Raw genomic sequence first — 12,628 nt, forward strand, 5'->3', positions numbered from 1 at the left:
CAGGCAAATTGCTCAGAATTTCCCATGCCTGCCTTTCTAGCACAGTCTGTGCCCAAATAGCTTAGTCTCTCTGCTCCCTGTCAGGGCCACAATCATGACTGATTCTCTTGTCATCTGCTGGCTTTCTGCCTCTCTTACACAGCTTGCCAAACAATCCCCCAACTCCTGTGTTTCAAACAGGGAACCCCTCAGCCCACCTTATAGCCTCTGATCAGGCATTGTCATGCAGTCCTTTGTCTTGGGCAGTGGCTTCTCTTATTTGCAGATAACTCATTACGTAAAGTAGCTTTTTCCTTCCATTTAGCCTGAAAGAAGGGTGCTTACCACATTTGTTGGCTTTAACCATACTGTGATTGTCTATGAACAAAAGACTTGCTTGATGCCAGTCATTAACATCTTCCAGCATAATAGTATGCTAATATCTCTGGTAAGTATTATCACAGATCAGGGCAACTGCACCTGTATTCCCCCTATGTGGTCCCTCGAGGGCATCACCACTTGAGGCTCCTGGCTCCTCAGCTGTCACCTCTCTTGGATGGAAATCCACATCTCTCTCTTTTTCCCGACTGGGTTTTTTTTCCAGGCTGCACAGTTCCCTGCCTACACATGATGTCCCCGTCAAGCCAGATTGCCTTAACAGGCCAGTGTCTATGCTTTGCTGTAATTGCCAACAGTTACGTTACCACACAGTCCTTTGCAAGCAAGAACATTTATATTTAAGGTGAAAGAATTACAGAGAGCATCATAAAAACAATAAAAGAACCTACATGCATGCTAATAAGCTACCCAGAGATCACTCCCTGACTCCAACAAGGGATCTGAAATAGTCAGTCCTTCAAACCCTACAAAGGATATTTCTTGTGGTTACAAGTTCATAACAGCCTTAGATCAGAACTGGCACCCCCATAGTTTAGTCTTTCTTTTATACAGCTTGAGCCTTTGATGTTCAGATTCCAGGAACAGGTAATCAGCAGGCAGTGGTCCTCTCCTCAGGATGTAGCTTCAAAAGGCTGGGGTTTTGCATAACTGGAGATGGGGAATTTGTCTTCCCCATTCCCTAGAGATTCCCAGGAAAATCACTTAACCCTTGTTTGTCTCAAAAGTCCATTTGTCAAGTTGTCTGTCACATTGTTTAACATTGTCTTCTGAAGTTCATAACACTTTCCAGGGTTCACTTCACACCTTCCCCGCTCCCCTCCCACCCCGGAGAGGCCTGGCTCACAATAATACATAAATTATGCATTTAATACAATGGACTCCAAAGATACTTAAACTTAATTCAATCAGGTTTTTCAAGGATACTGTAGAAAATTGCCATATTTGTCACAAGTATACTATGAAAAGCAGAGTTGTTATTGCTTAGGATTCCTTGTAAAGCTTTTTTAGTCCTCCATTCTTCATGAACAGAGCATAGTTGCTCAGTGTAATGGTTAGTTTGCTCATTCTTTTTAGCAACTAGAACAGAAACATTATTAAGCACGGTCATATCTTACCTGTTTGTACTGTACTTGAACTCAGAATATCTTCCACAAGTGATTCAAAAAACTTCTCCAGAGCCCTCTTGCTCAGGGCTTTTCCTTGTTTTGCTCTTTCCAGACTATAATACTTGAAAATTGTTTGGGTTTCTCATTTCTCAATAGGACAGTTTTCAGGTTACTTTTGATATTGTGGAGCTAGCGATTCTTCTGCGGATGGGTATAACAAAGGAGTACTGATTTCTTTTTAGCCATCAGCCTTTAAGGGAACAAAAAAAACCCCAAATGTTTCTGGAGTTTGCTTGTGACAGTCTTGGGCGTTTAAGTCCTATAGCTACAGGCAGTGATGCTTAGGCAGTGCCGCACTTCCAGCTACTCACCATTGCTATATCAAGGTAACTTGAAGAAGGATCCTCTGAGGGATAGAAAGTATTTCTCAACTATCTATCTAATCTACATATAGTTTGATATATAGTTTGATCACCATGGTATTTAAGTACCAGACAACAAATTAATGAAGCAATGAGTGTGCCCTAATGGCTATATTCAGGAGTGTGTGTTGTAATTTTTATTTATTTATTTATTGGGAAGCGGCTATTACCAGGGAAGGCCTTGTCAAAAGCCAGATCTTCTACTAGCAGAAGTACCTGTTGCTGACCATAGGTTTCAACAACAGGTTCAGCAATGCACAGGTTAACTGCAAACCCATTTATCATCATTTCAGGAAACTGTGGTTCAGATATTCTCGGTGTTGGTTTTAACTGTAGTTTGTCCTCATCTACACTTACATTTAAACTGTATGCAGCCCTTAAATGGTGCTGAGACTGTTGCTGATACCTTTTGTCAGTAACTGGCCCAACAGAAATGATGGCCATGTAAGGCTGGGTGTCATCTGCAAACTGAAGACACTATAATAAGACCACACTTTCCCACTAAGGTCATGTTTATACTGCTAAAATGGTGTGTATTTAACCTCAGGGTAACTCACACATGTGAGCTGTGCCAAGATAAGACTATAGCAAGACAAGACACTTTAGGTTTATTATGAGGTACACTCGCTTAAGTCAGCCCTATACCTCAGGCTGGGGTTTACCTCACCTCGTTTACTTTGTAGTCAAACTAAAGTACCTTGTCTTCACTGTGTTTTTACTTTGGGATAGCTCATGAATGTGAGGTAAAAAGCTCACCTTTTTTAGCAGAGAAGCCAAAGACTATGCTTTCTAATGGCTCAATATACACACTGAACCAGGAGAGGTGACAGAATAGAACCTTGAATGAGGGAAGCATCAGGGCAGACAAGCAACTGCCCAGTACTATGTTCAGAGATCTCTCAGAAAAAAAGGAATAAAGAAACTCAAGCAACTCTGCCTATCTTTGCTACTGTCCACAGGTGAGTTAACTGTACCTCAACGGTAATGAAGGAAGCTGACAGATAGTTAATTACCAGGAAGTGGTTGTCAACCAACACAGTCAGTGTAGTTTCCATGTTATGACCAGGCCTAAAACCAAAATCACTGGTTCTGAAGAGACCAACAATGGCTCGAGCGACTCTAACTGCTTGGTGACTTGATGTCACCAACAAAGAGAGACATGGTTCTGACTCAGGCCTGGTTTACACTAAAAGTTAGGTTGACATAACTATGGCGCTCGGGGGTGTGAAAAATCCACATCCCTGAAGGTCGTAGCTAAAATACCTAATCCCTGGTGTAAATGCAGCAAGGTCAATGGAAGAATGCGTCTGTTGATCTAGTTACTGTCGCTCAGGGAGGGTGGAGTTCCGCCAGTGACAGAAAAAACCCTTCCATTGCTGTAGGAAACTTCCACACTATGGTGTTACAGTGGCATAACTACAGCACGATGATGTCTGTCATGTAGACATGGTCTCACATGTAGCCTGCAACTCTCCATGAATTGGGTATATACAAGAAGGCCAAATTACAGGTGAGGAATAATGTTGTGCCACTTGCTGAAATGAGCTGCTATTCATGCAGTTCTGTAACTGTATTATTTACCTAGTGATATTTTCAAAAGTGCCCATGAGAGTTAGGGATCTAGCCTGCTCCAGAGCTTTTGAAATTCCTGATAGGTGCTTATCTGCATATTTAGGCACCTAAATACTTTTGAAAAATCTGACCCCAAGTGCGGAAGTCATTTTTGAAAGTGGGATTAGGCTCCTCAGTCACTAAGAGCCAGATTTTGTTACTGTTCAGCTGGATATTTTATGGTTCAACAGAGTCTGCACCAGTACAATCTACGCCAGTTCTTGCCTCTATAATAATCTGGGAGTGACATCAATTGCTGCCTCCCCAACAATCATTTGAAGCACTTCTATGTATGGACACAAGGTGCTCTTTAAATCGTTTGAGGGGTTACTATCGGTGTAACTTCTTCAGTGGAGACAAGGTCAAAACCACTAGAAATCCTACTAGGGCCTTTCAAATTAGAACAACAGTATACTGGCTGTGGAGAAGTTTGCATTGCTGTTGCCAGTTACATTCTTGTTCTGGGTACTGTCAGCCTGGCTCAGTTCATAAATGCTACTGTAAATTCTCTTATTGTTAAATATGTATGCTTTAAAATAATATTGGGCCTTGGGCACATCTACACTACAACCCCCCATGGCAACAAGTCTGAGCCTTGGTCAACTGATTTGGGCTTGCACCACAGGGCTAAAAACAGCAGTGTAGACATTCCCACTAGGGATGGACCCTGGGCTCTGAGACTCACCCATTACCAGGTTTCAAAGCCCAGGCTCAAGCCCAAGCGGGAATGTCTACACTGCTATTTTTAGCCCTGTAGCATTAACCCAGTCAGTTGACCCAGGCTCTCAGCCTGGCTGCTGTTTTTTTTTTTTGCAGTGTAGACGTACCCAGAGTTTTCCTTTCCCAAAGATGTCAAGGACATCAGAGTGGAAGGAGAAAAGTAAAGCAGCCTGAAAGACAGGATGCTCAGGAATGCTTTACCTGTGTATAAACTGTGGAACATATTTGAACAGAACATTTTAAATATTAATATTTCTAGGACTACTGTTAGCAGCTGTCACCTTGCTTATCTTAGGATACAAGCAGCATATGGGATCCAGTAAAAGAAAAGAGAAACTAGTTTTCATTTTGATTTAATGTTAAAACCATCAGGGAAAAAACATTTTACTTATCAGGAAGATAATAGAATGTCATAAACGTTAGGGCCTGATTCTGAAACTGGTTCAGTACAGGCAGACTCCTGTGCAGAGCTAAATGAAATGTGGGGTCCTTAGATTAAATATTAAAACAAGTCCCTTAGAACATGAACTAATTTATTCTAGGGCTGTCAAGTGATTAACAAAATTAATCGTGGGATTAAAAAAATTAATCGTGATTAATCGTGCAATTAATTGTGCTGTTAAACAATAATAGAATACCATTTATTTAAATATTTGTTGATGTTTTCTACATTTTCAAATATATTGATTTCAATTACAACACAGAATACAAAGTGTACAGTGCTCACTTTATATTTATTATTACAAATATTTGCACTGTAAAAAAAACAAAAGAAATAGTATTTTTCAATTCACCTAAAACAAGTACTGTAGTGCAATCTCTTTATTATGAAAGTTGAACTTACAAATGTAGAATTATGTCCAAAAAAATAACTGCATTCAAAAACAAAACAATGTAAAACTTTAGAGCCTACAAGTCCACTCAGTCCTACTTCAGCCAATCGCACAGACAAACAAGTTTGGTTACATTTTGCAGGAGATAATGTCACCTGCTTCTTGTTTACAATGTCACCTGAAAGTGAGAACAGACATTCTCATCAGGGCCGACTCCAGGCACCAGCCTGGCAAGCAGGTGCTTGGGGCGGCCGCTCCGGAGAGGGGCGGCACATCCAGGTATTTGGCGGCAATTTGGCGAATGGTCCCTCACTCCCACTTGGAGCGAAGGATCTCCCGCCAAATTGCCGCCGCAGATCGCGATCGCAGCTTTTTTTTTTTTTTTTGGCTGCTTGGGGTGGCCAAAACCCTGGAGCCGGCCCTGATTCTCATGGTACTGTTATAGCTGGTGTTGCAAGATATTTATGTGCCAGATGTGCTAAAAATTCATATGTCCCTTCATGCTTCAACCACTATTCCAGAGGACATGCATCCATGCTGATGACGGGTTCTGCTCGATTCAAGCAGACACATGTTCATTTTCATTATCTGAGTCAGATGCCACCAGCAGAAGGTTGATTTTGTTTTTTGGTGGTTCGGGTTCTGCAGTTTCCAGATCTGAGTACTGCTCTTTTAAGACTTTTGAGAGCATGTTCCACACCTCGTCCATCTCAGATTTTGGACAGCACTTCAGATTCTTCAACCTTGGATCGAGTGCTGTAGCTATTTTTAGAAATCGCACATTGGTACCTTCTTTGTGTTTTGTCAAATCTGCAGTGAAAGTGTTTTTAAAACGAACATGTGTTGGGTCATCATCCGAGACTGCTATAACATGAAATATATGGCAGAAAGCGGGTAAAATAGAACAGGAAATATACAATTCAGTCACAAATTTAATTAATGCATTATTTTTTTATCGCGCATCATCAGCATGGAAGGATGTCCTCTGGAATGATGGCCGAAGCATGAAGGGGCATACGAATGTTTAGCACATCTGCCACGTAAATACCTTGCAATGCTGGCTACAAAAGTGCAACGTGAACGCCTGTTCTCACTTTCAGGTGACATTGTAAATAAGAAGCAGGCAGCAGTATCTCCCGTAAATGTAAACAAACCTGTTTGTTTTAGTGATTGGCTGAACAAGAAGTAGGACTAAGTGGACTTGTAGGCTCTAAAGCAGGGGTCGGCAACCTTTCAGAAGTGGTGTGCCGAGTCTTCATTTATTCACTTTAATTTAAGGTTTTGCGTGCCAGTAATACATTTTAACGTTTTTAGAAGGTCTCTTTCTATAAGTCTATAATATATAAGTAAACTATTGTTGTATGTAAAGTAAATAAGGTTTTTAAAATGTTTAAGAAGCTTCATTTAAAACTAAATTAAAATGCAGAGCCCCCCAGACTGGTGGCCAGGACCTGGGTAGTGTGAGTGCCACTGAAAATCAGCTCGCGTGCCGCCTTTGGCACGCGTGCCATAGGTTGCCTACCCCTGCTCTAAAGTTTTGCATTGTTTTGTTTTTGCGTGCAGTTATGTAACAAAAAAAATCTATATTTGTACGTTACATTTTCACGATAAAGAGATTGCAGGACAGTACTTGCATGAGGTGAATTGAAAAATACTATTTTATCATTTTTACAGTGCAAACATTTGTAATAAAAATAATAATGTAAAGTGAGCACTGTACACTTTGTATTTTGTGTTGTAATAGAAATCAATACATTTGAAAATGTAGAAAAACATCCAAAAATATTTAATAAATTTCAGTTGGTATTCTATTATTTAACAATGCAATTGATCACGATTAATTTTTTAAATTGTGATTAATTTTTTTGAGTTAATCGCGTGAATTAACTGCGATTAATCGACAGCCTTAGTTTATTCATATTACTGTTTGCCCAATTCATTCAAATACTTACTCTAAAATGTGCCAAACTTACACTGGATCAATATTGTGCCTGTAATTAATTTATTGCGCTAATCATTTATTATTTTGATTAAGATTATAAGCAAGTTAAGGTCTTGATCCTGCAAACCCATACATGTGAGTGGATAATCTGTCCCAAGTGAATGAATCTGAAGAACTAGGGCCTTTTAAAACAAATCTTCTAATAAAAGCATCCTTCCCTAAGATGGTACGTTAATGATAATTTGGTAGTGCTTATTGCATCTATGCTGTTTTCAGCAGTCTTATGTGGAATGTTACTGTAGCATTCATGGCGTTGATGGATTTCCACTCTATACGGCTAACTGCAGTGCCTTGCATAATGACAGGTTTCAAAGTAGCAGCTGTGTTAGTCTGTATCGGCAAAAAAAACAGTTAGTCTCTAAGGTGCCACAAGTACTCCTGTTCTTTTTGTGTAGCATTCATGATTATCAAGTGTGCATATGACAAATTTCTATATACTTGCAAAAAATACCAGAAGTTCATGCCAAAGTATATAGAGTAAAATAGTAACACCTATTTTAAATGTAACAATGCTATTATGATGATGCTATAATTAGTCATTCATATATAAAGTTTCAAAGACTAATACTGTACACTTGTACAATATGCTGTCCCATTATCAGAGAAAAAGGGTCAAACAATGAAATTAATGGCAGGCAGCTTTACAATGAACAAAAGGCTATTTCTACACGCAGCCTGTAGTCAGCTCATAGAACTCATGCCACAAGAGATCAGTCATAGTATAGAGTAATTTTTTTAAAGAGTCTGGATAATTTTATGATCAATAATATTTGTAGTTAGGGGACACTGAAGTCAATATAGGACAAAATTATGTTTTGTTTAAAAAAAAAAAAGTCAAAAAGCCAAGGGGTTTATAACAGCTAAGATTCAAAACTCTGTTGAAGATTGTAAGCACCAGCTTCTATGAGCCAGCCCTTAAGGTTGGATTTAAACATTCTCCTGTGAGGCAGAAAGTGAAACTGCCAAGAATCAAAAGTGAAACTGTTTTCATTGTCCAGTGTCCACAGTAGGTAAAATGCAAATGATCGGCAATAATGTTAAAAAGCATGTGCAGATATTTTAAATTCCTCCTGGTGTATTAATCTACAGCGATACTGATAAAAAAGATAACATTTTATTTTAAAATATGGAATTTCAACCTCCCCATGCGTGCCAAAATAAGTCTAATCAAATCTCATGTTTAGGCTGTAAATTGTCAGAAAAAAATAACTCCTTTCTTTCACTTTACAATAAATAATATTTTTTATTCTTCCATAGCATCTTCCATCCAAGGACGTCAAATAGCTTCACAAAGCTGTACAGTGGCCCTGTGAGGAAAGGAAATATTGTCCCCATTTTACAGGTGGTGATGAAACTGGTACAAAGAAGTTTTTGCTTTGTTTGTGGTCATAGCAAGTCAGTGGAAGAGGTGAAAACAAAACCCAGATCTGATTCCTGTGCTGTAACAACTACCGGAACCCTCTGAGACTGGAGGCTTTTTAACATAGGTAAAGAAGGAATAAAACAGAAAAGATTGTGAAAGGAGGAAACATGCTTCCCCCCCCCCCATTTCCTATTGAAGTCAGTGGGATTTTTCTGCTCTGAATTTCAAATGTCAAGTTCTCAGTTTCTAGCTGTAACAACCTCTGTGATCATTAAGAAAAAAATTAGCTTGTCTCACTGCTAATTTATTTTTAAAATTAATATTTGTGTAATTGACATTTTAGCCAACACCATTTTCAGTCTTCAATTTGGAAAGACTAAAACCATGAATCCCAGCTGGCAACCTATATATATAAACTCTTTCCCTGGGCCTGCTCAATCTGGTTCCTAAAGAACAAGATTTTTTTTTTTTAAACCCTAAATGGCAGATCCCCCGTTAAGCCAGCAGTGCACTTGAGCTCCCCTTGTCTGCGGTTTAGACATGTAGGGTTGGCTTTTAACTCCTTCGCCCTCTCTCTGTCTCTCCTCTGTCCCCTAAGGAGTCCCTGATTGTCAAAGGAAATACTCCAAACACACCTCTAAAAGCCCCTAACCTCTTTCCCAGCAAGGGACAAGCTTAAAATCGGATCACACGGGCGATCTCTCCCCTCTCTCGACAAGCCACAGAGGCACCCCCCCACCCCCACCTTTTCCTCCAGTCCCAGCCAGAGTGTGTCTCTCTCTCTCTGCCATTATGTTCAACCATCTTTTAACCAGGCCTCTCTGCAGGCTGCAGTGGCAGTGAGAGAGCCCTGAGCCCTGTCTGCCCGAGGCCCCCCTTGCAGGAGCAGCCCCCCGGGTGCGGGTCGCTGGCCCTGCAGGGCAGCAGCAGGTCTGTTTGCATGGGGGTGCGGCGTGTGCATGCAGCGGGTTCGCTTTCTCCCCAGGGCCTGGCTGCTGCTCCCACGCGCGCTAGGCCCCGCTGGGCTGTGGCAGAGCGGCCTGGAGTGCGGCAGCCGCGGCTCTCTCCCCGGGCCCGGCTCTCGCCGCCGCCGCCGCTCCTGCAGCAGCAGCCGCCGCCCAGGGGGCTCCCAGGCCGCGCGGGGCCGCCGGGTGGAGGGGGAAAGGGTGTCCCTGTCTTCCACTGGGGGGACTTCTCCGGAATGGGGCGGCAGCCGGCGCCAGCGCGCAGGGCCGAGGTCACCGGAGCGGTACAGCTGCCAAGCCTTGACGGCTGCAAAGTCCAGCACGGCGGGGGGTGGTTAGCGGCTCCCCTGCCTCCAGCCGCGGGAGGGGTTAGGGCGTAGGCACCTCCGCCTCCCAGGGGAGCACCCTCTCCTCCGGGCAAGGCCCACCCAGGCCTCCCCTCCCCTCTGAACAGGAAGGGGCTTTAGTTTGGTGCTGGAGAGCATGTAGGGATTCTAGTTAGGAGGGGGATGGGGGCCGGGAGTGCGGAGGAGACTGGTTGGGAGTCTGCCATTGTGGGGAGAAGATGGGTGTCAGGGATGCAGAAGGGATCATGAGTAGGAGCCCCCCCAGTGAGGGGGATTGAAGGGTGTGGAGGAGACCGTGGTTAGGAGCCCTCCAGTGAGGGGTGGGGATGAGGGTGAAGGCTGTGGAGGAGACCGTGGTTAGGAGCCCCCAGTGAGGGTGGGGATGGGAGTGAAGGGTGTGGAGGAGACTGTGGTTAGGAGCCCTCCAGTGAGCGGTGGGGATGGGGGTGAAGGCTGTGGAGGAGACCGTGGTTAGGAGCCCCCCAGTGAGCGGTGGGGATGGGGGTGAAGGGTGTGGAGGAGACCGTGGTTAGGAGCCCCCCAGTGAGGGGTGGAGATGGGGATGAAGGGTGTGGAGGAGACTGACTGTGGTTAGGAGCCCCCCGGTGAGGGGTGGGGATGGGAGTGAAGGGTGTGGAGGAGACTGACTGTGGTTAGGAGCCCCCCAGTGCAGGCAAGGGATGAGGATGACAGGTGTGGAGAAGACCGTGGTTAGGAGCTGCCCCAGTGTATTGAGGAGATGGGGGCGAGGGATGCAGAGAAAATTGTGGTTTTGATCTGCCCCAGAGAGGGAAGGCATGGGGAGTGAGTGAACCAGAAAAGACTGTGATTAGGAGCTGCCCCAGAGTGGGGAGGAGATGAGTGTGAGGGATGTAGAGAAGACTGTGGCTATGAACCACTTCTGTGTGGGGAGAAGATGGTGTAAGGATCAGAGAGAGACAAGACTTTTGTCAGGAGCTGCTTCTTTAAGAGGAAGTGTTGGAGGGAAGAAACCGGTGATAAGTTATACCAATGGGGGGATTGGTTGGGGTGGTGCAGAGAAAATCATGTTGAGGCGCCACCTCACTGAGGGCATGGGAAAGGGCACAGAAAAGATTGATGGTGGACAGGACAGCAATGGGGGCATAGAAGATCTTGATTTGGAGCCACCCTCAAGTGTGTGTTGAGGAAGCCAGGCCCTGGATTGGAGGTTGGAGGAGAAAGAGGGGCACTTGGTTAGGAACTATCCCAGTACTGAGAGGGGTGGGTGCAGAAAAGGCCTTGATGAGGAGCCATTCCAGACCTTTGGGGAGTTGAGTGGACCTTGATCAGGACGGAGTCACATTTGGGGATGGGGGTTGTGGGAGATGAGAAGACTTCGGTTAGCAGCACCCTCCCCCTGCCCCCTGTGCTTTGTGAAGGTGTGGGGGAAGATCAGACCTTGGTTAACAACTCTTTTCCACCTGTGCCCTAAAGAGGGTTGAGAGACAAAAGAAGCCACCACAGTGCTGTTGGGTGTGGGGAGGGGACAAAGAAGTGATTTCTTCTGGAAGTGGATTGTGGGGTGGGGAGAAAAATGATGTGTAGAGGGAGAAAACACTTGTTAGTGTTGCCCCAAATACTGTGAAGAGGTAGGAGGATGGGAAGGAGAAGACCTTGGTTAGCTGCCACCCCAGAGCTGCTGGCATGAGGGGGCAGTTATGACGTTAATCGGCAGCCACCCTGACTGTAGGGAGTGGAGACAGAGAAGACCTTGGTTAGCAGTCACCCCACTGCTGCGGCCGAGTCTGTCTTGTGCAGCAAGAGAGATCCTATGAGGATTTTTATTGCAGTCTCTTTGTTAGCTACAGACACACAGCTCACAGCTTTCAGCCAGGTTGTGGGAGGTAAGTGGGGGAGGAGAGGAAGGGAATGTTTGTGGGGTGGAGTTGGGGTGTAAGGATGTTTGTATGCAGTGGGGATATAATTGAAATAGGGGGACATAATTGAAATCACCCCCACACCCAAAGAAGAAAAGAGCCCCAGCGATTTTCAGGGACTTGTTGGCAACTCAGCGAGGGTTGCCATAGCTTTTTATGTAGGGTGACCAGAACCGGCTGAAACTGGTTTGAGGCAGATCAGCTCCTGAACACAATGCAGTCACTGAGCTACTACAGTGGGATAGCTTCCTCCCTTCATGGCAGCCAAAAGCAGAGGAGCTTGCAGAAAGATACCATCCCAAAACAGTATGTGAATGCACACTTTAGACACACAGCACTGGTATGTGGCTAATGTAGTCATAAAGGATTCTGTATATAAATTTACATATTTGCAGTAACTGAGATTACTTTAGCTTTTCATTCCTTTTTATGTTTAAAGAATGGGCAAGAGCTGAGATTTATGACCCTTATTAAAATATTTTTGCTTTGCAAGGGTGGGACACTGGTTAAACTAAATAAAAATGGATTGAATGATTTGTAATTGTAGTTATGCTTGTGACTGAAGAATGCTGCTTTGCATGCTGTTTTATTTACAGGGTGTTGTCTTACGGTTTTCTTCGTTATAAGATGTGAAGGGGGGTGCTGTGTCTTTCTTAAAGGCCAAAGGAAACAGTATTGTTGTAGAATTGTGCATAAAAGCATTGCAAAGATGCTGTAAGGCATACTCTTTTTTTTTTTTCTTTCTTGTAGGCCTATTGATTGGGGCTGCCTTTAACCCTTTCATATTTGCAGAGGTAATGCATCTCTGACAATAACTGAGCATTGGCTAAAAAATCTTTCAAAGGTCAAGGTTCACAAGGTGAGATATGGCATTTTGAGTATGACTATAACAACAATATGAAGCTACATGTATACAAAAACTAAATCTGACTCCTGATTGCACACTTGACACATTGGTGAAGAAACAATGGTTTAAATGTAGG

General features: G+C 43.6%; 1 protein-coding gene across 10 annotated transcripts in view; it reads left to right on the forward strand.

Annotated features, from left to right (window-relative positions):
* The first annotated feature begins 9,191 nt into the window (after positions 1–9,191).
* ZNF532 (zinc finger protein 532) overlaps positions 9,192–12,628 on the forward strand; it is an 83,983-nt gene continuing 80,546 nt past the window's right edge. For 2 of the 10 annotated variants that reach the window (XM_065598824.1, XM_008163360.4), the window contains exons 1-2: positions 11,846–11,985; positions 12,396–12,504. Coding sequence is in view for 2 of the 10 variants with exons in the window: in XM_065598823.1 (XP_065454895.1) it covers positions 11,540–11,612 (73 nt within the window). In the remaining 8 variants the exon portion in view is untranslated. Of the gene's footprint in view, positions 9,366–10,287; positions 11,613–11,662; positions 11,986–12,395; positions 12,505–12,628 lie in introns of those variants that run through there. The other 8 variants (XM_008163361.4, XM_042860217.2, XM_005303857.5 and 5 more) reach the window with 8 other exon arrangements.

Source organism: Chrysemys picta, chromosome 6 (genome assembly GCF_011386835.1).
Source record: "Chrysemys picta bellii isolate R12L10 chromosome 6, ASM1138683v2, whole genome shotgun sequence".
Classification (NCBI taxonomy): Eukaryota; Metazoa; Chordata; order Testudines; family Emydidae; genus Chrysemys; species Chrysemys picta.